General features: G+C 54.8%; 1 protein-coding gene across 11 annotated transcripts; it reads right to left on the bottom strand.

Annotated features, from left to right (window-relative positions):
• Positions 1-265: 265 nt before the first annotated feature.
• On the bottom strand, positions 266-26,559 carry adgrg6 (adhesion G protein-coupled receptor G6). 11 transcript variants are annotated; one of them, XM_086018336.1, is made up of 33 exons: positions 25,561-26,559; positions 24,751-24,824; positions 21,860-22,207; positions 21,446-21,471; positions 21,326-21,352; positions 20,715-20,994; positions 18,449-18,622; positions 16,652-16,717; positions 16,379-16,441; positions 15,948-16,049; positions 14,970-15,038; positions 12,825-14,195; positions 12,258-12,346; positions 12,082-12,134; positions 11,978-12,001; positions 11,744-11,895; positions 10,572-10,683; positions 9,560-9,648; positions 9,399-9,463; positions 9,069-9,205; positions 8,773-8,938; positions 8,541-8,672; positions 7,730-7,846; positions 7,595-7,640; positions 7,343-7,449; positions 6,845-6,972; positions 6,269-6,537; positions 5,195-5,297; positions 3,787-3,937; positions 3,554-3,686; positions 2,897-2,998; positions 1,819-1,962; positions 266-1,679 (listed from the first exon to the last, which is right to left on the bottom strand). In XM_086018336.1, coding segments are annotated over exons 1-33 (5,070 nt in total). In that variant the 5' UTR covers positions 25,563-26,559; the 3' UTR covers positions 266-1,530. The 11 variants fall into 11 exon arrangements, with proteins under 11 accessions (XP_085874462.1, XP_085874463.1, XP_085874461.1 ...); XM_086018337.1 differs by lacking the exon at positions 15,948-16,049 and having other exon boundaries at positions 267-1,679; positions 21,326-21,471; XM_086018335.1 differs by lacking the exon at positions 16,379-16,441 and having other exon boundaries at positions 267-1,679; positions 21,326-21,471.
• Positions 26,560-26,566: the final 7 nt, after the last annotated feature.

Raw genomic sequence — 26,566 nt, 5'->3', positions numbered from 1 at the left:
CGATTACAAACCCTCCATTGGAAATCATTGTACTTTCATTGAAAGAGAAATACATTTCTGATACATTTGCCAATGCAATGCATGGCATTTATTATGAATAATGTCATGAGTCATGGTACCGACTCCCAGTCCGGCAAGGTCTCATTCGCCATATGTTAGGTGCATTATCATGCACACAGGCGACGGCTTTGTTTTCTAGTGCCCACGTAGCCATCACACTCCGCAGGAGAGCGGCCAAGTTTTCAGCTGTGTGTCTTTCCTCCAAGGCGCATGACGCACACAGCTGCGGGGATGTCCTTCGTCCACGTACGTTATACACACGTCATAGTCATGTAAGATTCGGTGGCTATGGACGTCCATCCGTCTGTAGTCATAGCATTGGCTACACAGCTGCCGCGCGACAATTGGGACACCCTACACACTCGCAGCCTCGACGGGAAGGCGCAATTGGGGGACGCAAGGGTGCAAATGTGGACATCGGGATCAGGCTCGAGTTAGGGAAATGGGAATATAACCGCAATAAAACAGGCCCCCGAATTCACCGAGCGACTTCAATGTGACCTCACTCGACAACGGCGACCCACGTGGAGACACAGACAAAATCATTTTTAGGTTATAAACGTATTATTTATTTGTATTCATTTGTTTATTATTACAATTGGTTATTCGAAATAACTTCACACAGCACGCTTTACACTGACTGCGTGAAGATACTGTACGCCATCATCGCCCTGCATTAAGTGGTTGGTGAAATGCTTGGAAGATAAAAGGTAGTCAACTTTACTGACAGAAATGAAGGAAATTATGAAGAGGTCAAAATGTGTTGTGATGAATCAGAGCAACAAACTGATCGCAGTCTGCCATCTTTGTTGTTTACATTCGCCTCGAACACTTTGAGGTCAGAAGTGGGACAATCCGAGCGGGACAAGTCCGACTTCCCACCTTCCTCGAATGCGGCATCATTTCATTTGTCGAATTCAGTACTTTTGCATTTTTTTCTGTTGAGGTCTCGGCCTGGGCACGATGTCCGGGGGTGATCTGCTCGGGTTAGGGATGGTCAATCATGCCAAGCAAATGGAAACAGACCCCACGGGAACCCCTTTGACCAAAGACATCAAATAATTCACCCCCAAAACAAAAAAAACAGACTCTCCTTCCATGTTTGCTATTCCTGGCCTTCATTTTTGGGCGGCCAGGTGAGCTGGTGCCCTGGCACCAACTGGCCACCACCCATGGACCAGCAGGCAGGCAGGCAGGCAGGCAGGCAGGCAGGCGACCATCTGTCGATGGCCCGGGGGCCCGCCAGGCGACCGCCCGGGGACCAGCAAGGCATCCGCACCTGGCTGCCATCTTGGCACCCACCCGGCCGCCATCAGAGGACGACCCGGCGGTCGCTGGACATTCCGAAGGAATTTGTTTTGTGGTCACACCATGACGTCATTTCCTGTTTGTTGAGACATCGTGGCCTTCTGGCAGGGTCCTGTCGTCCAAAAGGGGGGCGAGGTTGCGGTCGGTCAGGGTGATGTTCTTTTAGAAGCCGTCGGAGCGCGCTGAGCAGTAGCCTTTGACCTTGTCAATCATCTGGCTGACGGGAAGGACGGACAAGGAGGAGGAGGAGGAGGACGACGACGAGATGGCCTCCGCCTTTGAGGAAAAGGGGCCGCTCTGATTTTTTTTTTCTGCCGACACAAAGAAGAAGGAAACGTCTGTCACAGTTACAACTTTGTTTAGGCAGGGAGTGATGCGAATCACTTTCCAGCCAGCCTTAGAAGAAGCAGAGTACAATATTGTGCCGTGCTAATTGTGTGTTTGAGGCACCTGCGTTGCTGAAAGGTGTCAGTGTGATTTTGGCTTTGGACGTCCAGTAGGTGGCGCTGGAGCCAAACGAGTGCGATGACAAGGACTGGCCAGCCTGTTCCGAAGTGGCCTTCTTGGTGTTGTTGGTTGCCGTTTTACTCCAGTCTGCCACACAGTTTAGTCATGTGACCCACGACATGACCCTCCTCCTTTTCCTCCTCCTCATCATCATCACCATCATCATCATCATCATCACCATCACCATCACCATCACCGTCATCATCATCATCATCATCATCATCATCATCACCATCACCATCACCGTCATCATCATCATCATCATCATCATCACCATCACCGTCATCATCACCAACCACCACCACCACCACCACCACCACCGGTGATATTACTGTTTGGGATTTGAATGAATCAAACCACCACTATATCGCAGATTTACAAGCTATTGTTCTGAAAGACTTCACAACAGCATCCAGGTCCAAATGTCGAGTTGAGCGCACCGGGCAGCACTGAGCTCGACTGGAGGACACGCAGCAGAATCAAGAGCCAGAACAAGCTGCACACCCTTCAGCGTAATCTCCCCGATTCCAATACCCACGCTACGATCCTCATTGAAGTGTGCACGTAGTAGAAGTGCACGTGGCGTTCCAGAGCGTCGAAAATAGCGCAATTGGGAACGCGCGTCGATTAACGACGCCACTGGGTTGGATCTGCGTCATCAAACATGGCCGGGGGCCGGCCGGCACCGGTTGTTGTTTTGGCAATTTTGCTACTGAAAATTCAAAACTTAAAACTGGGGCTCCGGCTTCCGGGCCACGGCAGCCGCGCTGTGGCTCCGTTATATGCGGCCCCCGCATGATCGACGGTCGCGGAGAATGGCAACCACGCTAGGACAAAATACGGAGGTGACTTTGAAACATGGATGGAAATTACACAGGTACAATTGACAAAGTAAGTAGTAATTTAAAAAATGAATCGATAAAAAAAGTTGTTTTTTTTCTTTTTTAAAATCGGCACAGGTGTGTTTGATGACGACGCGGGTGATGATGTTGATGTGCACGACGAGGGCTTAGGAGGTTACCGGAGTTCTCCGAGAGTCTGAAGCGAGCGCAGCAAAGCGAGCGTCTCCACTGCTTCTGAACGTTCTCTTTGAGGGCGCAGTGGAAGAAGAAGATGAAGAGTCCTGCGCGTGCGGTCGACACAACAAGAAGAAGCAGAGGCACAAGCAGCCATCAGTCACGCTTGCCATGCTGCACGGAACATGTGACGCGTATGACTGGAGCCTAGCGCTGGGCCATATGGAACACAATCTTAGCTATAGACCAATTTATATCACAATATATTTTCGGTCATTCTATAAAAAAAAAAAAAAAACAAACATATATATATATATCGTCGCTGTCCACTTAATTTGGGATTTTTTGTTTTTTTACGTTAACGAGATGTCTGTCGAGATGTCTTCAGCACGTTTGAGCAAAAGGCTATTCTTCCAAACAGAAAGCACTTCTTTTCAAGTTATTTATTTCTACTTTTTGGCAAATTAATGCTGGGGGCTGGGGCATCACTTTTTGAAAAAAATGTTCAAAGCTTGTTAAGTATCAGGAGAAGTAATACCGTCACCGTTATTTACTTTTTCTGCAAGCAAAGGCGGGTAACGGCCATCAAGTCAAGAATTGGAGTTGTGTGAAAAACAAACAACAACCCAGTTGGACTTTCTCGTGTCTTGAGTCGTCGTCACCTTGCAGCGAGTTGAAGATGGCGAAGAGGTAGACAAAGACCAGGCTGACCGGCCCCCAGGCGAAGAAGGCGAAGGCCCAGGTCATCCCCAGCAGGAAGGTCAGGCTGACCACGCTGCGGAGGTTACGCGCCACCTGAGCGCCGGGCAGGAGGCCGGCGGCGTTACCGAGGCAACAAGGCAGCTAGCGGCAGCTTCAGTAGCGCTACGAGCGGCGGCGGCGTGACTGGCGGTACCTCCTGTCGCAGCGTGCGGTTTCCGCGTTTGCCGTTACGGCCGCAGATCTGCAGCATGACCACAACAAACATGGCCACGTTGAGCAGGAAGACCAGGCAGAAGTAGGCCACGCACGCCGCGTAGAACACCGGCGCGCTCCGGATCCAACAGCTGAGGAGACAACGACCACGAGCATGTGACGCACGGCTTTCAAGTCAAGTCAAGTCCGATTGGTTTCTCTAGCCCTGAACTCATTCGCTGCCATTGACCAAGCGGCTTGTCTTTTCACACTCCAGCCGTTCGTAACCCTAAGTCCAGCCCTGATAAGACGTACTGTATCATAATTCATCTTTCATACTGGCTACGCGGGCTTTGCGTCTCAACACTTTGCTACGCGGCACATCTCGGCTGCACTCCAATTCGGAAGCGGCGGCTCGCCCTGCCAACGCGACTCATCCAGCATCAGAAGACGGCGCATTTCTCGCCTAGCATGGAGCAACAGGCCATGTGCTCATCTTGGCTTCACATTCACATTCGCTTCAGAGTCAAAGGGAAAAGATCCAAATACTCATTGTTGTTTTTGTGAAGGATCATTGATGATGTCTGGCCTTGATTTTGGCAGGAGTCATTTTTGGGGGGCGGGGTTTGGAATATTTGAGGAAGACCAGACAAATGTTAAAGGGGTCCAAGAAGGTAGTCTATGTTGCATTCTTTTTTCCCCCCTTTCTTTCCCTTGTCCTTTTTGTCCCCTTGTTTCAGGTACCCCTCACTTTTCACTCGCATATCATGATTGAAGAGATTTGATTGTTTCTTGAGTGCTCTCTTTTTGTACAGTGCAAGTTCTTTTTTTCAAATCACACATTTGTTTCGTGACTTTGGTGTTCATCCCGGATGTCATTACATTGAGGCATTCCTACTTGCTCGATTCGGACCGGTCTGGCAGTCGCTGCGGCAGAAAAAAACATCCCCGCAGCATCGTGCTACGTTCGGACCAAATCCGCCGTGAGCGTTTCTGGCGCTGTGTTTCAATTGAAGCCAATGCGCGGATGATGCGTTTGGAGCGGTGGGACGCGGCACCAAGCACCGAAAATTTGGGATAAAAAAATTGAACAGCCGCCGCGCTTTACTTTAGCACTGACACGAACCGGGCGCGTCCGGCCCCAGAGCAAAAGTTTGTGTAGAGCCCTGCTGGGCCTTTCCGAATCATCAAGTGATTTGGCGACAGATCGACTCCAATTAGGCCGGAGAAACTTCTCGGGGACGATGACCGTCGGTCGGTCGGTCGGTCGGTCGGTCGGTCGGTCGGTCGGTCGGCCGGTCGGCCGGTCGCTCGGTCGGTCGGTCGGTCGCTCGGTCGGTCGGTCGCTCGGTCGGTCGGTCGGTCGCTCGGTCGGTCGCTCGGTCACCGGTCCTTTGGTCCAAACTTACAACTGCGACGATCCTTCAGCAAAATGTCCGCCGCCATACTCCTGGGCTCCGTATGCGCGTTTATCCACAGCCAGGACCAATCCCACCAGCACGGCAGGAAGGCCTGCAAGCGCAAGAGAATGAGAGCACGTGCCCGTGTTGCGCCCCCTGCTGTGCTGGGGGGAAGCTGACAGGGAATGAAAAGCCATTCGAGCATTGATTTCATAGCCTTGAGGACAGCGTCGAAAAAGCTTCCTAGTGCGACTGGCTTGCTCTTCTAGGGGCATATTCTCGGGTTGGCGCTTAGATCCGTTTCGTACGCACCTTGCTTGCACACTTTGAAGGTGCGTCGATTCTCCCGTCCAGCCTTCGGACACACCCGCCGTGCCCGACCTGGGAATCGGCGCGCAGGCCTCGGCCGGCCGTGACCCGGTGACTTGTGAGGATTCCTGCTCGTCGCCGATTGCGGAGCTTTTCAATTCCAATTGGAAAACAGGTCACACTCGTGACATGTGAAATGAACTTCGACTGACGTTAGACTGACGGACGGGCACGTGACGGAGACGCGCGCTCGGCTGCATCATTCCAAAAGCGAGTGAGAATAAGCGCACCGCCGTCCAGACGGGAACGGCCTCATTTCAAGGCGGCTCCACCCCGAGTGTGTCCATTTGCAGGAAGCTGCGTTTGCCGCACCCATTTGCAGGAAGGTGCGTTTGCCGCACCCATTTGCAGGAAGGTGCGTTTGCCGCACCCATTTGCAGGAAGGTGCGTTTGCCGCACCCATTTGCAGGAAGGTGCGTTTGCCGCACTCTCCGGCCGACGGGAGAACCGGCGCAGACTATCAAGTGCGCAGCGTGCCTTTTCAGACCGAAGCACGCGGGAGGACAGGCCCCCAAGTGCAGGAACGACACCGTCTGCTCGTGAGGACCAAGAGTACAAAGGGCACGCTAGGGCAAGCGGTCTAATCGCAATTCTTTTGATCGATATTGAAACGGAGATGAACAAAGCAAGTGTTCAGTTGGGCCGAGGCTGCTTCTCAAGGCTACGCAGGGACTAAAGGGCCACACGGCTGGCCAGAGGGGGGCAAGGACTCACCCCAGCCCAGCAGGCAGAACTTGAGGATGTAGCGGCGCACGTAGGTGTTGAACACTTTGACCAGCGCAATGTACATGTGCACCGACTCCAGGCCCATCCAGGTGAAGGACGTCAACAGGAAGTAGTGAAGCAGCGCCGCGGCCGCCTGGCACAGCGCCTCGCTCCGTTGCCACGACAACCAGCCATTGAGCAGGAAGCTCATGTTGAGGAGCAGCAGCGACGCGCTCAAATTCATCAGGATCTTGGACGGGTAATCTCGACGCAACTTCCTGCCACCCACACAAGGTTGCCGACTACGCTTCAGCCGCAGTCGTCGTTCCGACATCGCAAAGAGAAGAAATGGCCGCCGCTTTTCTCGTTCGGATGCGTTGCCGCGGCTCGTTGTCAAGCGGCGGCTGTTTGAATTCATGCCGGTTTCCGCGAGCCCATCTACGGCCTTTCGCACGATATCTTCGCATTAAGACGTCAGACTCGGGCGAGACAAAAAAGATATGCTTTGGCGGGCGTCCGCGACCCGCGATCCCGCCTTTCGAATCGCGAGTCAACTTGGAGCGTGGGCGGGGCTGGGCAACTCACTGGAAGGCCACGTAGGTGAGCAGCGTGGCGGCCGAGAAGACGGCCGACACGCCGCAGCCGACGAAGGTGATGAAGGTCAGGATGCGGTTGTTGCGCCGGTCGATGTGCGGGGACACCCCCGAGATGTCCTGAAAAAGAAAGACGCGCGGATCGGAGTGCGGCTAACGGGTGGGCCTGCAAAAATCAGGACGCACCGGCCTGAATACGTCCCTCACTGAGCACAATCCTCCTGTCCCGACACACGGCGACATTCTCATGAACTGACCAACCGGATAGGAGGGAGTTCAGATCTGCCTTAGACAAGCGCAACTATGCCATGCTTACCATGCGATCAAATGAAAAAGACAGCCACGCACAAATTCAAAGCAAAAAGTGGAGATTTTTTTCATGAATCTCTCTGGGTGGGCCGTCTGTCAATTTGGGTGGGCAGAGCCAGGCCCACCCCGGGCTCCGCCCCTGACCGGCGGCCAACCGGCACGGCCGCCCGCGCTCACTCACCATGAGGATGCCGAAGTGCGTCAGGTGGTCACACAGGCAAACCGTTTTGTTGACGCCCGATTCGCCGGCCACGCGGCAGCCGTCGCCGTTCCAGCCTCCGCCGCCACCTGCCGGACACGCACGCACACACACAGACGCAAGGCAGCGCCGACGACGTCAACACCCTCATCCTCAATTCTCCTTCCACTCTTCCTCCTCATGATCCCCATCCCCATCCTCATCCTCAACATCAACACCATCTTCATCACTGACCATTCATGCTGAAGTCCCAGAAGACGCAGACTGGGCTGAGGACGCTCTGAAAGGACAAGACGGCCGGCTGGTCAAAATGTTCTTCGGTCAAAATGTTCTTCGGAGGACAGGAGAGACAAAGAGACGGCAGCTGACTTGAGGCGCCAGATGGCTGATGCGGATCCGCACGGGCTCCCGCAGCTCGCTCACGCTGCGGTTCACGACGCTGCTCGCCACCACGTAGCTGATCAGGGTGCGGCCGTCCTGCTCCGGCTGACCCGCGTTCACATTGACACACGTCACAAACACCGAGGGACGTTGGAGACCAGAAGCGGCAAAAGCACTCACGCGCTGCGCTTCCAGGGCGAGTCAAGCCAAAGCGCTTCTTTGCAAGAATATGTTCCGTGCGCCTCCGCGAGTCGGAGCAAGGCGTTCTCGGGGACATTGCCCACTCGGGGACATTGCCCACTCGGGGGCGGGCGTTTTGTCAACTTCTGTGGACCGGAAATGACAGCGCAGCCGCTCGGCCGGCAGCCGATCGCGGCTCACCTGTTCTCTTCAGGCCGAGCGGCGACCGGTCGGTACCTGAGCAACTCCTTTTCAGTTGCGAGCAAATTGGCCGCCCCCTGAGATGGACCGAAAATGGCCGCATTCGTATGCTTAAAGCCAAAGTCAACCCAAAGTGGCCGCTGACAACGGCCAATCACGGCTCCGCTTCAGAAAACAGGTCAGCCGCGATTGGTCGTCGTGAGCAGCTGCGATGTCCTTTTCGCTCGACAGAAGGCAAAATGGCCGCCCCCAGAGACGGCTAGAAAGGGGTGCCTTTTGCCGCTGAACTTCTATTCTTCATCGTCCATCCGAATGCCCTGTTTCCATGAGTGAAGGCGCATAGAACACATTCTTGTAAAGCACATTTGGGGGTTGGCTTCCCCTTGAAGCGTGAGGGGATGACTGATTGAAATGGGACCTGGAAGAAGTTGGTGGTGCTGAAGAACAGGAAGTTGATGCGGGTCGGCGCCGATGGGTCCACGCCCGCCAGCAGCGAGGGCGGCAGCGTGACCTGAGCCAGCGAGTGGATTTGCTCCGACTCAAAGTCAATCTGAGGGGGGGGCGGGGCCAACAACCCGACAAGGCGGTCAACGCCCGGCGTCGAGCGCCGCGAGGAACGTGCCGGCGGGCGGGCGGGCGGGCGGCGTTACCTGAGGCTCGGTAGAGTTCGTCGGGATGAAGGCGGCGAAGGACGTCCCGTTGAAGGCGGACGCGTTGAAGGCCGACACCCCCAAAGCCAGCCGTCTGGACCTGATGCTCACGCTGGAGCCTTCAAAGTGCAACTTGTCCAAAAGATGATCCACCGCCTTCAGCGCCCTAACAAGTCGCAGCACAGCTGTCGCCAGGCCGACTCCGCACCGTCGCAAAGCTTTCTCAAATGCCAGACGCGGCCCGTCGAGTACGGGCGCGGCCCGCCGGGCCCATTGCCGCCGAGGGTCGGGGCTACCTGTCCGAGGCGGCGGCGAGGGCGCTGTGGGGGCCGCTCATCACGTTGGAGATGATGGTGACCACGGTGGAGGCCAAGCTGGTGTTGATGTGGGCCACGGTCACCAGCTGCTGCACTTTGCTCACCACTTTGGACACCTGCGCACACAAAGACAGGCCGGACGGCGGCGGCGTGACCCGGGCGGGCGGCGGCGTGACCCGGGCGGGCGGCGGCGTGACCCGGGCGGGCGGCGGCGGCGGCGGCGGCGCCGTGACCCGGGCAGGCGGCGGCGGCGCCGTGACCCGGGCGGGCGGCGGCGTGACCCGGGCGGCCGGCGGCGCCGTGACTCACTTCTTCCCGGGACAGCCGGTTGTCAGTGATGGCGGCGAGCTGCACGGCGACTTCGGCCGCGTTCTCTGGGGCCCGGACCGGACAAATGATTAGGAACGGTGCCGGGGGGGCGTCTGTATCTCGTGACTGTTGAGATGGGGGGAAGGGGCGGGAGGCGTTACCTGCCGAAACCTGGATGGCGTCAATGTCGGTGCAGTTGCTGAAGTCGGCGGATGACCAGAAGGACGAAAAGTTGTGACGGTCGATCAAGCTGGGGAGAGCGCGAGAGAGAGAGAGAGAGAGAGAGAGAGAGAACAAAAATGCTAGCGAGAACCCCCCACGCCACTTCCTGTCCTAACACTTCCTGCGCACAGTGGCAGGAACAAAGTACAAACACTTTGTCGCCGTACTCAAGTCCAGCGTTCAGCCGCCCGCCGGCCGCGTGCGGCTCCGGGCGCGTGCGGCTCCGGGCGCCTGACTTGGCTTGGCCGCCGCGGTTCGGTTAGCTAAACCCTAGGGCCAAGGCACAAAGAGGAGCTGGCTCGCTCACGCAGAGCGCGAGTGGCCCAGTCGCACTAACGCGAGGAGGCGAGCGCATTTGAAGCGGCTTTCCGAGTCATCGGAGAAAGCTGGGAGCCAGCGCACGGCGTTCAGAGGCGCGGCAGGAAGTCGGTCGGCACCACAGTGCATTGCGTGGGAAAGTTCACCTTCAGGTCTACGGGCCCACGGGGTTTTTTCTGGCCAAGCTGGAACTGGTAATGTCGCCCTAAGAAATCGACTTGCATAAGGTAAAGCGCATTTGTCTACTCCCAAGCTAATACGAGTCTGAAAGACTTGGGAAATATTCTTTGAAAGTACATTCAGAAGGGATCCCCCCCCGCCCCAAAATTGGAGCCGGAGATGGTTCTTGACCTGATCAATGTGTGAAGCTTTACTTGCCAACAATAAAAGAGCTCAAATCTTTGGTGCGCAAAGAAGCCTACTTTCACGCCAACTTATTCGAAGTGACAGTAAGACTTAACTTCTTGCTTTTGTACTTGGGTACCTTTCAGAATCTGCACTTTTTTGCTTTGACTTAAGTACAGTTAAGGATTTGAACCGCGGGTGCTAGTATGTCCTCTTTGTGTCCCTTCTGTGCAGGTTGAGTTAGTGTGAGTATTTTTGCCAGCTCTGCCCGCATGCACTTGTTGTTACCAGCCGCGGGTGGCGCTCTGCTCCTTGTTGGGGAAGCACGGCAGGAAATGGGCCGAGCCGGGCCGGCTCTCGGGCCAGCGGTAGTGAACCGTGTCGTCTTCTGGGCAGTTGTCTGGCAGGAGAGGGACGGGGACAGGAACGACAACAACAGCATTTTTCGGTCAGCCAGGCCCACCCGAAAAACGAGAACAAAATGTTCAGTGTCAGGATGCCCCCAAAATAAAAGTTAAAATGCGGTTGTCAAAAATATTTCAAAGTGCCGGTTGGTGAAAAGAGCAATTTAGAAGTCGTTGCGCAGCCGCTTGTCTTCTGCGTCAATCGCTTCCTTTTCACTGGAGTGGTAACACGCGCGGCAAAAGTAGCCAGAATTCTCCCAGTCGTCACATAAGGGTTTTGCAAAAGTCACAATCGTACCTACATCCATCTTTTCCAACCTCTCCAAAGTCCTGGAGCGAGTTGTCTACAACCGACCCAACGGTGATGGAAAGAAATGGGAGATCCTTTTTGTGAGGATACGAGCCCCCGAACGGAAACACCCGATGTGACTGAAAACATGGAAATCAATGGGGGTGAGTGAGGAGTTGGACTTATTTTCTGGGGGGGCTGGGGTGGAATCTGTCCAAAGCTTTTGATGCAATCAATAGTGACATCCGGATTTGCAAACTGCACCATAACGGCGTGAGAGGTCTAGCCTTGGAGCGCTTCTGCGGTGACTGATAAGGAAAGGAACCATAGTCGCGTGTGTCTGTCCGTGTGAAGGGACAACAGAACGCCAACGTCTGAGCGCGGGGTTCCACCGGGCTCCATACAGGAACCGCTTCCCTTTTTTGCAAATTTCTCAAATACGCTTAACGGAGAGTTTTGTTTGCGGACGACGTGAAGGCGATCGGCCTTCAGTTTCAGCCTTCTGAAAAGAGCAGCCTACGTTTTGTGCGCTATATGGTCCACAGATTCAGAACCAGCCTGACGCTCACCCCACCGCCGCCTCTCCATCATCAAGAGGAAATGAAAAGCTCAATTATTGTCCACGTATTTCCCATTGGCTCTAATCAGAGAGTCAAAGAACAATCGCAGGCGGCCAGTACGTCGGGAAAAAAAAGAACCCGATTTAGGCGTCAGGACGAGAGACCGGAAGATGTGAACAAAAGCGCCCGTGCGTTCGGTGGTCTTACCCAAGGGGCTGACGCGAACGGAGTCGGCGTGGACCTCGAGCCCGTCGCCGATGCGAGGGTCGCCACTGGAGATTCTGTGCCGGACAGCCGCTGGGACATCGGTGAGGTCGTCGGTGATGTCTTGCTGGCGCAGCAGCGTGCGACACAGGAAGCTGCGCGACACCGGCGGCTCAAAGTCAACGCCGGCCACACAACGTGAGCGTGAGCGTTAACCTGACGGGCAAAGGCTTCCACCTTGAGTGACCTTCAGGCCGGACGCTGCGGTAAGTCCAAAAGTTTGGCTTAGTGTGACCTGCGCGCGGCAACGACATCTTGCCCTCCGCCGAGCGGCGACTCACCTGAGCGAGTCCACGGAGACGGCATGCGTCCAGTTGCGGAAGGTCTCGTTCAGCTGACGCCGCAAACGCACACACGCTCACGTCAACCCAACGTTTGCATTAGCCAGAGGTGGGCATTCTGTCCGGCCGACGGAACGCTCCGTCCGTCCGTCTGTTGGACTTGACAACGACCTTACCCAAAAGGCGACCGATTCCACCACGTCCGCTCGAGTCAGCGTCGAGCTCCCGTCGCGCACCACCAAAGCCAGCCTGTAGAACAAGGCCTCTGCGCACACACAGGAAGCCTTTCTAAGACTTGACCAACATTTGGTTCCGCTGCCGCACCAAGGTTAGTGAAAAACAGCTGCTGCTACGTTTGCTTTTGGCCACCAGATGTCACTCCAGCGTCATTCTACACTAGTCACACAAGCAGTCGGGAAGCGGAGGAGCGGCGGCAGCGCAAGGTCGCAATCAAACCACCAGGGGCCTCATTTATCAAAGAGTGCGCAGAACGGGCCGTCGGTTCGTTCGTACGGCTCAAACATACGCTACGACGCCAATGCGGATTCAGCAAACGAATCCCAGGCCCCGGGTCGTCTCATTGACGAGCCGATCGCCAGCCGCCAGTACCGGAAAGATCCTGCCCGCTCTATTGATTGGCAGCTGTCACGTCACCCAAGAAGCGCCAATCAAAAAGGCCAAATCAATGAAAGAGCTTGATATGATTGGAATGATTATAATTAGAATCGGTCACGTCGACCTACTGTCCCTCGTCCGATCGCGGCCGTGCTTGCGTGGACACCCCCCCCACAGGCCCGCAGCCATGTTGTTTTGGGGACGGCGTACGTGGACGGGGGACGGGCTCGGCGCTGGGAGGCCAGAAGAGCTTGGAGGTGTGGCTAATGTGAGGGCGGGAACACCTGAGGGTGGGCGGAGTGTGAGGGGCGGGCTCAGAGGAGGAGTCAAGTGCCGGAGAGGCAGCAACAGAGGGTGAAGAGGAGGAGTCGAATGAGGAAGGGGAGGGGTTTGATGTTGAAGAGGATGAACCAGAGGAGGGTGGGGGCAGGAGGTGAAAATGGGGCGGCTCCCCAAAGCCTGCTGGTAGGAGGCTGTGGTCGGTGACCCCGCCCCCCGCGTCTCGGGAAGCGCGTCTGGCAAAATGGGGAGGGACGAGCCGCCGCCTGACAAAGTGGTCACGGGACGTGGGACGAGCATCGACTCGCTGCCGGTCACAGGAGGAGGAAGCGAAGGGTGGCGGCCCGACGCTGTCGGCGGCGCCTCAAAGGCTCTTTGGAATTCAAAGGTCGGAAAAGTTCCAAAGTTCCCGCTCGGTGGAGGTGGAGCAGGATCGCGGACGGCGGCCCATGATTGGCCGGTGTATTCCGGCTGGGGAGCGGGCGGAGCCACGGAGCGCGGAGTGAGTTTTGAAGCAGTCAATGAGCTGCTGGACGGCTTGTGTGGACGCGGGCTGTGGAGAAAAGATGGCAGTGAGTGGAGCGGAGCCAAAGCACCATTAGAACTTGCGTGATAGGTCCTGCTCGGGGCGGAGCCGAATAAACTCTGGCCGATAGAAGCTCGGCCGCGTTGGCTGACGTTGGCTCCGCTGCCCGTTCCGGTGACGGGGATGGCTCGCGACGCGAGAGGCTTGGCTACGGCCGTGGCCCGCCGCTCGGGCGGGGCTCCCGTGGCGGCCGGCCGGCGAGCGCTGCTCGGCCGCTTCCTGAGCGGCGTGGAGACCAACGCCAGGAAGGGCCGCCGTCCTCCCGGCAATCGGGGCGGGAACCCCGGCGGCCTGGCAGGTGCTAATGAGGGCGTGGCTTCATATTTCGGGTGAGCGGGCAGCTGCCGTGACGGGGGCGGCCCCCGAGGGGGTACTTTGGTGGCTCCAGAAGCAAAAACACGAGCATGCCACGTCGCCTGGCGCCCCGGGCCACCAGAAGTCGTCTTTGTGGGCAACGTGGGGTCAAACGGCTGGAAGGAGCGCGACCGGGGCGAGGGGGAGGCGGCCATCCGGGAGCCACGGAGTGCCGGTGCGACGTCACGTTTCGGGTACCTGTGGATGTGGGGGGGCTGAGGTTCGGGGCGGCCCCTATAGTAGCTTGTCTTTGCGGGTGGGGCATCCTGCTGCATCAACGCTGTCATGCGCGTGTGACGGGAAGCAAACAACAGCCATCAAAACAACAGTGACGGGCCACAGCGACAATCAGCACATTTGATCACCACTACGACTCTGCGGAAACGTTGCCTCATACGGCGAATGGTGAGGCAGAAGCCGAGCCGCTCGGCGATAGCAAAAATGGGAGTGCGCGTGACACGTGGATGGCTGCAAAAGTGTCCCCGCCCCCTACTATGTGTGCGTGTGGGCGGGGGGCAGGGGAGCAATTCTCTCTCTTGGTGCTCAGCTTGTTCACAGAGGTCGAGGCGTGAGGAACAAGATGCGTGATGCTTGATGCAGCGTTTCACCGACGAGTAAAATACTAAACGTTTAATAAATCGTCGACGGTGAAACGGTTAAACGACGAGTCGCGCACATCCCTAGTTAGCGTGTTGGCAAAGATAGAAAGTGAGCAGCGCAACAGTAAGCGAGGCCACCCTAGCTTGAAAACATCAACTTGCTCAACGCTTAGAATAGATCGGGACTGACATCAAAACGCACGACTTGCGGTACGAAGAAGGTGCGACAAAGGGTTCAAAGCGGCGACGCTACGCTACGCTACGCTACGCTACGCTACGCTACGCAACGCTACGCTACGCTACGCAACGCTACGCTACGCTACGCTACGCAACGCTACGCTAAGCAACGCTACGCTACGCCACGCTACGCTACGCCACGCTACACCACGCCACGCCCGTCGTCACAGCTTCAAGCGCGCTAAGCTAGCCCCTGTTCGCACCAGACTGAGTCTTACCGGGCCTTAGCGGGTTAGTCAGGTTGTTGTTAGTGATGGCTGCCAGCGGGTGGCGCTGCGTCTGCTGAGCTACACAGGATGCAAACGGCACAAGTCAGCCCGGCGTCCAAACCGCTTCCCACATTGGCTTGACATTTTCAAACGTGTGCTAAATAGACTCAGCAAGTAGAATGCCTGCCTTGGGGTCTCTCTATGCATGCGTGTGTGTGTGTGTGTGTGTGTGTGTGTGTGTGTGTGTGTGTGTGTGTGTGTGCGCGCGCGTGTGGAACTTTCAGCCACCACACAACAAACTGGTGTTGACTGACATCTGTCAAACAAACCAAAATGTTTTCCTCTTTTCGATGTTGAGAAAAAGCGAAAAATAAATATTGCTGTGGATCCGTCCATAACGTCAGTGTTCCCAGCAGGCCCACGAGTTGAAACATGGCATTCTGATGCTTTTTGCACATTTTTACACTGGTTTTTAGCCATCCCCGGGGGCGGCCATTTTGTCTTCTGTCAACCGAATGAAACGACGTCGCAAGCGCACACAACGGCCAATCGCGGCTCCGATTCAGAGAACGGGTCAGCCGCGATTGGTCGTCGCGAGCGGTTGCGATGTCATTTCATTCGGTCGACAGAAGACAAAATGGCCGCCCCCGGGGATGGCTAAAAAGGAGTGCGTTTGGCTGCTTACCTCGTATTCCACAAACGCAACATGAATCAGAATGCCGTGTTTCAACTAGTGGACCTGCTGAGAACATATTCTTGAAAAAAAAGATGTTTGGCTTTAAGTATATGAAGAAAAAAAATAGATTGGTGCAAATGGAGAAGACACAAACCCAGACCCAGACACGCACACCTGCACAGACACAAACACGCATCGCATGCACGCACGCACGCACGCACGCAGCGGGCAACAGTTTCCCGGCGAGCTTGCTGCTAGCATCAAAGGGACCTTGGCCTTGTTTGCGCTTCTGCCGGCCAATGAAGGCTTACCCACGGACCAGCTGCCGGCACGGCCACTGCTTGCGGTGGGACCGGAGGTACTGGCGGGGGTTAGAGGCATGCGGGTGGGCGCAGAGGCTGTGATCAGATGGACTGGGAAGGACAATGAACAAGAGCAACAGCCCAAGTGGATGCAGGAGCACATGACATTGGACAGCAAGCGTCTACATTCCATTCCTACGCTACGAGCTGTTGTTGTCGTCAATCGGAGCCACTTGCCAATCTTGCTCACGCCAGCCCAGAACCACAATTCCATTTACACTTGTGAGGAGAGAGAAAAGTGGCCAGCAGAGAGAGCAAAACATTTCGGATGCTGCAAAGGTACCAACGAGGAAGAGGAGCAAGTTGACAAAGGTGGATGAAGGGGGATGATATGGAGGTAGCGTGGCGTTGTGGAGTGTGTGCGTGCATGCGATACCTACCGTGTGTGTGTGTTGCATTAGTAGCATGGGTGGTGTTAGTGGAGTCAGCAGGAGAGGAAGCGGCTGCGGGAAGGTTGCAAAGGGAGACAGGACAAGTGGGATGACCAGCATGAGTTCAATTTCATCGCCCTCACACACACACGCACGCACGCACGCACGCACGCACCCCCGCACACACACACCACCCAGTGTGTATGAAAACAGTGAAGGCAAGCGCACATCCCAGCGTGGATGGCGCACACATCGCAGACATGTTTTGTTTTGTTTTTGTACCTGGACACCCCGGCCGCGCGGAGTCGCAGTTGCCGTGGACGGAGCCGTTGCCAGGCAGGGACACGCCTCAATGGAAAAAGAAGAACACAAATGTAGTCAGGCGACGCGTCCCACGTGTCCAAAGAGCCTCGTGGCGGACGTGCACTGCTGACACCGGCAACATGGCCGCCATGGCTGACAACTTGGCCGTTTGGTTGCTAGATTGTGCAAAGTCTCCTTCCCCCCCAAAAGTAACTCGCACCTCGAAGCGCTTCAAGAAGAGTTTTACAAGCGCTCGCACCATTTTCACATTTGCATATTACAAAACATTTTTTTCTATTGAAGCTGATGCAAGTTAAGTTACTTCTGCGAAAATACAGTTTCAAAGCTTGGAGAAACAACTCCGACCCTAGAAGGCAAAGGCAACTTGTTTTGAATCATGTCATTGTCATTTGTCATGTCTTTTTCTTCAAGTGAAGGGTTACAAAAAAAAACACAATTGAAATCTCATTGTGCCGAAATCAACGGCAGATGACTGAAAATTGGACATAAGAAAATGAGCTACTGTGTGTTTTGTTGTGGCGTCAAATGCCAAAAACATCACTTCTCTGTCATCTTAAGACAGCACACACACGCACACACGCGCGTGCGCGTAGCGCGTTGGTGTGCGCGCACACGCAACCGTCACGTCGACTGGTGAGAATTCAAGGGAGCAGCTGGACTCCATTAGCTTAGCGGCCCCGCGGAATGTGCTCGTCATTTTCCTCACTGCTTCCATTTCGACGCAAAAGTGACCACAAGGAAACAAACAAGGCAACACGTGATGAAACAAACAAGGAAGACAAACGGGGGAAAAGAAACGAGCAAGCAAAGGAGGAAACAAACAAGGACCAAGGAAACAAACGAGATGGGAAAAGCGAGGGGAAAACAAACCGGGAGGCACACTAGGAAAGCAACTGGCAAACAAACATGGAAAAAAAATCAAATAAATTAAAAAAAAAAAAAAAAAAAAACCACCGACAACAAGGAATCAAACAGGCAAAGAAAAATGGAAGCAAACAGAAAGCCAAGAAACACGTGAGGAGACAAACGAGGGAGCAAATAAGGAAAACCGGGAAAGAAAGGAGGGACGAAACGATGAAACAAAGAATGAAGCCAATGAGGAAAAACAAGGAAGAAAGCAAGAAAAGCAAACAAGCGAGCGGAGCCAAGATGGAATGTGCTGCTATTGTATTTTCCATGCCGCTTTTCCTTGGACATAGAAGTGACTTCCTGTGTGATGTCACCAGAGCGCGACAAACAAGAAACAAGAGAGACCCCAGAGGAGAGAGGAGAGAGAGGGAAACCAAAGAGACTCAAGAGAAACCCGAGCCAAACGAGGGAGTCTCAAGGACGACAGCGTGGGGACACGAGCGAGAGCAACACGAGACAAATGAGCGAGATTCGAGCAAAAGCTGACGGAAACGAGACAACCAACGGACGAAACCAAACCAAACCAAACGTAAGGCTCGAGACAAAGGAAAGACTCGAGAGAAACAAGGGAGTGGGGAGAGAAAGGACGGGCTGGAGAAACAAGCCGGTGAGACAAGAGAAAGCCTCGGGAGAAACTAAAGACGCTGGACCAACAGGTGACAAACTGGAGAGAAACGGAGACATTAGAGTCGAGCGCAAAAGGGCAGACTGGAGAAACGAGCCGGGCAGAGAGAGAGAGAGAGAGAGAGAGAGAGAGAGAGAGACACCAGAAGCAAATGAGAAAGTCGAGCGAAGCGAAAGCAAAAGGAGAGCAACTCAAGCGAGGCGCGAGAGCAGGCCACTCACTGCAGCTGAGGGCGGCGTCCGTCCGGGCCAGGGTGGGGGGCACGTCCCAGAAGCTGTTGTCCCAGTCGATGACGTTTCCCGCCACGTGGCAGGTGAGCACATTGAGCTGCTGCACCGTCATGGCGTAGTCCCAAACGCGAACGTTGTACACGCTGCCCCAAAAGCTGCTCGGCCCTGAGCCACACAACAGCCAACGTTAGCCGGAGGAGGCGCGCGACACGCTCAAGCCTTCGTGGCAACTTTTAGCGGGGCCCCCCAAGATGGCCGCCATCCGCTCGGAGTTCTTACGGCCTCCGGACGTTGGGGGGGGGGGGGGGGGCTGTCCTGTTTGACACGCTTGACTGCAACACGCGGGGACATTGGGGACAGTGCCTCTGGCTTGGCGCTCGGGGCATCATGCGCTCCAAGAATAGGGATATCGCGCCTCTTGCTACCGCTCGATTGGTTCCTCGACGACGCGCGTTAGACTTTGGTCCACATTGTCGTCGGCAATAAGTCGGATTCGTTTCCGCCGAGGCTTGGACTCCACCTCGCCGATTCTGTTTAGAAAAGGTGTGGACGTTATTTCCTTGAACGGCTCCGCTTTCACGGCCTTAGTGTCGCATCGTTACTTTTTGCCGACGATGCGCTCCCGTCGGCTTCGTCCGGCCGCAACCTCGGGCTCTCGCCGGGGCTGCCCGAGCCGAGTGCAAAGCGGTCGGAATGAGAATCCAAAGCTCCCGATCTGAGGCCACGGTCCTCAGGCACAAGAGGGTGGGGCGTGACCTCTCCTGGTCGGGGATGAGATCGGGCCCAAAGCGGAAGGAAGCCTTCAAGTATCTTGAGAGGACAGAAGGGAGCGGGAGATGGGCAGGCCCAGCCCGCATTGGTCTGTCACGGTGACGGCGCCCGCCCGCCCGCCCGCCCGCCCGCCGAGCCAAAGGACGAAGCCCTCCATTGAGCGGCGGGCGTGTCTTCCTTGCCACGCTCACCTATAGCCAGCAGCGGCGGGTCGTGACCAAAACAACAAGATCACTCATACAAGTGTCTGAAATGAGTTCCCTCCGCAGTGTTGGGGCTCTGCCTGGGAGACAAGCTGAGACGCTCAATCGGTCGGTTCCCTAAGAGGCGTTCGGAGTAGAGAGGAGCGTCGGGGTCGGGTGGCCTTCGCGCCCCTGGGTACCTCCCAGTTGAGCCTTTTTGCCCGTCGGCCGCCAGGAGGAGGCCCCGGGGAAGACCGGGGACACACTAGGCCAACCTAGGCAGGGCTCTGTATCCCACCCGAGCAGCTGGACTGAGCCTCCGTGGGGATCCGAGCTTCGCGACTCAAAGGGACACGGCAACTACGTCAGCCCGCCGCAATTGCCACCCTGTCCGTTACCTTCCCGAGGGCAGTGTAAGTAGTGCTGGGTTGATTGAGATAGGATTGAGAATCGGGATTTACGTGGCCAGCTGCCAGCACATTTACTCCATCAGACGCGGCGAGCGGACGTCAACAGAATTCGCCAGTAAACCGACGAAGAAGTTGAAAGTAACAGTGACAATGGCCGACCGCGCGGCTAAACGTGCAGCTGATGGGCAGCCTTGACTTGGCGTAAACTGCCTCAGAGGAAGCGATTTTGATAAGAGAAGTTCCTTCACATCGTTGGTGTGGCGCTGGCCGCACCAGCGGCACGGAGGGAGCTGTTGCGCAAGGCGTGTCGTCAAAAACCAGGAAATGCAATACGATACAATACCATTTCATTGATACGGCGCATTTCCTAACAGCTGGAGCTGTACCAAAGCACTTTACAAACAGTACAATAAATAGAACGGCAACAATAAAAGGCTGTGATGCACGTATGACTAAATCGAGACATAAATAATATATAAATAGCGGGAAGCGGGAAGCATGAAAGTGCGAGCCGAATTTGCGCAGCCCGCCCACGTCGCCGTTCGCAATTCAGCCGCCAGTAAGTGGCCGGCAGCCACCGGACAAACGCGGCAGCGACCAATCGTGTCACGGTGTGACCGTGCGCATTTGCCAGAAGCAGTGATGCCAACGTAGTATGCAAAATCCTAAATATCACGTTTGCATATGAAGGTCATTATTCCCGAGGGGTCCATTTTTAGTAGTTCACTATGTCGTCTGACAGCGCTCTACCTTGACTGTACTGTTGAATCAAAATGTTGAATCAAAAAGAAAGAGGCCAAAAGTTGGGGACCACTGCAAGATGGGACTCACTCACACGCCTCATTTTGCCCTTTCAGTGCGAGCGCCAGCACGTGTGAAAGAAAATGGTCTCACCTCCCAGGCGAAAGGTGCCACCGCCCAACACGGAGCGCCCGCTGGAGTCAGAGCAAGTCTTGGCCCAGTGGTTGCCGTTGAAGTAGACGCCCACACGACCGCTGGACGACGCCCACAGCACACACAGGCCCATCATGGCGGACGTCCAGTCGGCCGCCGTCATGATGGAGTCCAGCGAGCACGTGGCGCCCTCCACCACCATTTTGACGCGGCCTTCGTCCGCACCCAGCGCCAGCGCCGTGCCGCCGTCCGCGTCGGTGTACGTGAAGATCCACTCCACCTGCGCGCCGCGCCATCCCAACATTCATATCTTCACCTGATGTATGACGTCATCGCCATGCGGCATCTGCGGCCTTGCTGGGAAGCCTTCACTCATCCCTTACTCCCGAATCGCGACGGAGCAGCAACTCGACTTGCTCCGCGACTAAGCTGGTCACTCACTTTACGCGGATCAATGCAGATATAGGAGTGAGTCGCACCAAAGAAATCCATCTTTCCCATCATTTGGCGCGAGCCCCGACAAAACGGCCAAGGCACTAGCGCGGAGAGGAAAAGGGCGGGATTCCCAGCAGTGCCAGCTGATGTCACAGTCATGTCACAGCGACACTCACCTGTTGCGGAGGCCCGCTCCGCTCCATCTCCAAGCACAGAGTCAGGTGACGCAGCGTTGGCATGGCAACAGACGGCGACACCCGGGCCGCCGGCGCACCGCCGCCGGCGGCGACGCTCACCTTCTGATTTCTCAGCGCCACGGCAACTACCGGGGGCGGGACGGAGACAACGGGTAGGAGGCAGGGACGACGACAAGGAAACAAACGACGGCAGAGTAAGCAGGTGGAAAAAAGGAAGGCGTGCAAACGAGGACACAAGAAAGGACGGGGGTAGAGGGAGAAATCAAGGGAAGCAACAAGGAAAGAAAGAAGAAAATGAGGAAACAAAGTAGGAAGCAAATAATTCAACGGATTGGATCACGAAAAGGCCACGTGCGGTGTTGTCCTCATTGGGTCTCCAAAAGGTGACGATGCCAACGTGCTGAGGTACATGTCAGACTCATTTGTATTTGCCGCATGTGGCTTATGAGAAGGTCCTGAAGACAGTCGAGTCGCGGCGAGCACTTAAGCTGCCGCGGTGACCTGCTGACCTACCGTGTCTGAAACTGATCCTGAAGCCTCTTTTCTGAATGCTGAAGTCAGAAGTGAAGGCCAGGTCCATCGCGTTGCCGCTGGAGTTGAGCACCAGGCCGGCTGCCGTCAGACCGCAGAACTTGACCTCGCCGTTGCCCGTGGCGACAGTGAGACGGTCGTAGATGCATCCGGGCGCCTCCTCCAGCTCGAAGTCCTCGAACGAGATCTGCACGACGAAGCCCGGCGGCGCTCGCAGGCTCCACCGGCAACTCTGGGAGTTGCCGTACTTGCTCGGGTAACACGGAGACGTCAGGCGGCCCTCCGACTCCGTCAACACGGATCCGCACTTGGACCACTCGCACCCGAGAACTGTCATGCCATGGGGGTGGGGTGGGAGGTTGGGGGGGGGGGGGGTTGGGGGAACAGGCATGAGACGTTCAGGCTGTGACTCCTCAGGACACCAAAGACTCGGAGGAGAGCAAGTCACATTCCAAAAAGTACAGACATGTCAGAGCCGAGAAGTCAAAACGAGCAGCGAAGAACATGAAGACTCAGTAAGACGATGAGAACCCTCAATTAGAGCGGTGTTTTGCAAACTTTTTTGAGTCAAGGCACATTTATTTCTGTGAAAAAAATCCCACGGCACACCACCAGCTGAAATTGTGAAGAAAAAAAAAAAGCTTATTTTAACAATATGAGCGCTATATCGTTTATATCCGCATTTGTTAGCATTGAAGAACGACATTATATGATAACGTCTTGAATAGGAATTATATAAACGCAAAGAAAAAAGTATTTTATAATTTTCCATGTTGATACTTTGTGTGAAACATGGGCCGGTTTGGAATAAACATGCATCACTAATTCGCTTGTCTCTAAACAAAGTCAATTAGCAACCTGCTGCCGCTGCCACCTGCTGGTTTGGAAGAGTACTACAACGTAGTAAAGCCACGATTACGCTGCCAGGCGCTGGACCGCACAGGCGCACAAATTAGATCATTTACCACGGCACACCTGACGATATCTCGCGGCACACTGGTGTTTGAAAAACACTCAATTAGAGCACACAAAGACATGACGGCACAAGAGAATGAGAAGACAAGAAAACGACAAGACGAGAACTAGAAGACTGAAGGTGATGAGAGAACAAGCAGGCGAGAAAAGGGGAAGACAGTCAGCGTCAATTAGCCCTCAGTCAATGCTCGTGGAGGCAAAAAAAAAGAACGCACACACAGGAAGTAGAGACGCACATACACAGACATGCAAATATGTGTGATGACATTTAACATTTCAAACGTGTGATAGGAAAATACATCAGGCGTGCACTTCCTGTGCTCATGAAGACAATGAAGAATAATGAGCTGTGTGCGTGCGTGTGCGTCGTATTCAATCTAATGAACACAACAACCGTCAAACATGAAACACGTTGGAACGAGTGTCTTCTTCGTCTAAATGCTAATGTGCTAAAGTGTGTGTGTGTGTGTGTGTGCGCGCGCGCATTAAGCGGCTTCTTCGGATTGATCCTGCCTGTGAATAAAACCACATTTGCATCCTGCAGCACAGACCTTTTTAATTACTTTCTGCTAGCTCCTTGGTGCTGATGGAGCTCGCGGCACAAAGGATGCTAGGCGCTAAACTAGGACGCCGAGACACAAGGATGCGAGGGAGCTAGGAAGTAAGGAGACGAGGCTCCAAGAATGGAACTCAAGAAGCAAATGGCGCCAGCCCCGTGAGGCCGCATGTCTCGCGCATGCCAGAAACCGCCAGTGAGCTCAACGTCAACATTGTGAGCCCCTTCGCTCTTGGATGCTTTGACAGCGACGCGGAAGTGGTCTCGGCCTCATATGAACGAGCATCCGGATTCTCGCGGGGAGGCGAGGGGGTAGCGTCGCCCTTTTAGTTGCACCGTCACAGAGGGATTCACGAACGCTGGCCAACAGCTGCGGCAACCAACGCGCATGTACGGAGGCCAGAGTGACCTCACCATGTTGTCATATGCATATATGTTGTCCTAGTCACAAAAATTCAAGAGCCAACTTTACAGCGGGGGGCGGGGCTTCACGCTCCCACAGAGGTGTGAGAGTAATCGTGAGTGTGTGCGTATGCGTGTTTATGTTTGCGTGTGTGTTGGCTAAAGTCAGAGTGACATCATGTCAGAGGCGTGTCCACCAAAAATGAAACATTCAACTCTAACGCAGTGGGCGGTACCTAATACTCTCCTCGGAGTGTGAGGAGACTGATTGTGTGCGCTTGAATGTGGCCAATGTTCTTTCCACCAAACACACAAAACGCACTGTGTGTGTGTGGGGGGGGGGGGTGGCGTGAGGGGAGGTGGGGGGTGGTTTGTACTTCTGGGAACTTTACGAGTGTACTTGGCCGGAGGCTGCTGGAAGGGTATGGAAAATATATTACACACACACGCACCCGTGCGCACTCAGTAGGTTAGCGTTAAGTTTATTTTTTTCTTTTTCTTTCTTTCTTGTCGGATTAGCGACGATATGTTTGCAGTTTGGTGCCCAAAATCTTGACACAATGGCTTTCATTAGTTGACAAAGTGAGCTGGCGCACGCACACGCAAGTGTCATCCATGTTGATGACATCACTTTTAGAGGTTACGCGACAAGCCTGAAACAAGCAATGCGGAGGTCGCGTGACGGATGTGCAAGCTCGCCGAGTGGTTAGCAGGATGTTTTGGGTTCGAACCTCATTCGGACTTGGCATGCTCAAGCGGCTTTTTACCTTCCTCATTCTGAAATCGTGTTTGCATGTCAGCGTCATCGAACACCAACAAAGCGTCCGCAGATACGAAAATTGAAAACTGAGTGGCGACCAGTCAGTGGTTTGCCGTATGTGCCCTGATATTGGTGGTGGGGGGGGGGGCATTCTAGAGTTTGTCCATATAAGCATCTTACCGTATGCGTGAAGCCCCGCCCACACGAGGATGACTGCAGCTCTCCTGGCCCCGCCCACTCGGCAACACTCAGCCCTGAGGAGAGCGCAGGCATGTTAGCTTGTGCACTTGCTGAATATTCATGAGCCTCATTGGAATAACGTCAAGCTGCCTGTACGGATAAATATTCATGGTGTCAAGCGGTCGTGACCTTCAAACAAGAGTCTTCTTTGTCAAGTCTCCGCCCACGACCCGCCGCAGAAAGACGTGATTGACAGCCGCCACTCGCAGTCGTCCGGTCGACTTCACGATGGGCGCATACGCACTGTGGCTGTACTGCAAATGGGCGAAATCCCCAAAAGGATTTTGGGGCGCGAGCTCATGAAATGAGGCCACGCCCCTCGAGCTAGGCTCAGGTCTGTCTTGTTGATTGAAAAACAATCAAATGTCCTCTTATTTAAAAGTTTCATTTTAACGTTGATGTTTCGTCCACACGTTGACTTGTTATTCGTATTTCATTCTCCCTTTAAAAAAACCTTCGGCAACTTCTATGGGACGTTCCTGAGATCGCATGAGTTGTGCTACGGCACTTTTGTCCTCTTTCTAAACAGCGACAACGAGGACCGTCGGTAAGTGGCATCTTAGCATTCACGTTTCATCCTCAAAGTAATAAAAACAAAAAGTTGTTTCAGGAGTGACTCCGGTCACTTGCCCAAAAATCTCCACCCCAAAAAACAATGAAGAATGTCAGCCAATCAGATGACGTTTACAAAGTCAAACATTTGCCACACATTTGTCCAAATCAAACGCTGGCCAACCGAGAGAAACTCACATGTCTAGTGGCGCTTCCTGCCCTGCGACATTTCACCTCCAAAAGACCACGTTTCCTCCTCCTCGTTCCTTTTTCTTCTTTTCCTGCAAAACTCTGTCGGACTCTCCAGCCCAAATCCTGAAGGCGCAAGCGCGCACGCATGCACATGCACACAGAGCCAAGCTGGAAAGATGGGGGAAAGGTGGGGAGGGGGCCGAGCAAGGGGGAGGGATACCAAGGCGCCTCTGGCTGCTGGGCGCGTTTGATTCGCTGGCCTCGACCGACCACCCGACTCTTTTTCCTCGGCTGCAACGGGGAGGGAAGAAGTTAGGAACAGTGCAGCGGTAGCGTACAAGCAAGCATCGGGCAGGAAAAGCCCACCAGAAGGTGTGAACTTTATTTGGCCCGACGGGTCAATTCGAAACACGGCCATATCCCAGTCACAAAAGGGTGCGCGCACTTGTGCAACACCACATCTCAGTCGTTTTATTCTTCTTACTCAAGATTTCGGCTTCATTTTCAATTGGCTTGTACAGCTCAGTCAACTCGGGCTGCTGCTTTTATTGCGGGGGGGGGGAAAAAAAAAACAGGCCCTTGAACAGGGCTGTGTCAACTTTTTAGATCTGCTGTATTTGATTTGGCGGAGGGCCTCAATTGTTCACTTCTTTCCAAGATATATTGTGGGGGCACCACATGGGGGTGACCGTTGCTCACTTCACATGCCAACAAAACGGCCGACTCATCGTCGCGCTTTTGAAGGTACAAAGACATGGCCGACCGACACAAACGCAAAGAAGTGAATTGGATTTATTTGGATCAGATTCATCACATGAGCATCTGCAAAAAGAAAGCAAACAAATCACGCAGCCAAGTGGTTAGCTTGTAAGAAGGACAACAAGTGCGGTCGCCAAGGTCACGCTCGCGTGTGTCAACGACACACAAGCGCGTGGACAAAAAGGAGAGGAGCGCGGCGCCCCCTGCGGGCAGGAAGCTCCGTGTGGCCGCCTCAGCGCACCTTTTCCTGGTA

This window comes from Filicampus tigris, chromosome 20 (assembly GCF_054856515.1).
Source record: "Filicampus tigris isolate MCC_2025a chromosome 20, RoL_Ftig_1.0, whole genome shotgun sequence".
NCBI lineage: Eukaryota > Metazoa > Chordata > Actinopteri > Syngnathiformes > Syngnathidae > Filicampus > Filicampus tigris.
Note: the sequence above shows the minus strand (reverse complement) of the source record. Positions and strands in the feature narration are given on the sequence as shown.

What these genes read in the sequence shown, in the direction of transcription:
- adgrg6 (XM_086018335.1), bottom strand. An exon ending in CTGGGACTTCAGCATGAATG is followed by an intron (nt 7,450 to 7,594) that starts GTCAGTGATGAA and finishes CGTGTCCGGCAG; the next exon opens with GTGGCGGCGGAGGCTGGAAC. An exon ending in GTTCTGCCTGCTGGGCTGGG is followed by an intron (nt 5,298 to 6,268) that starts GTGAGTCCTTGC and finishes TTGCGCTTGCAG; the next exon opens with GCCTTCCTGCCGTGCTGGTG.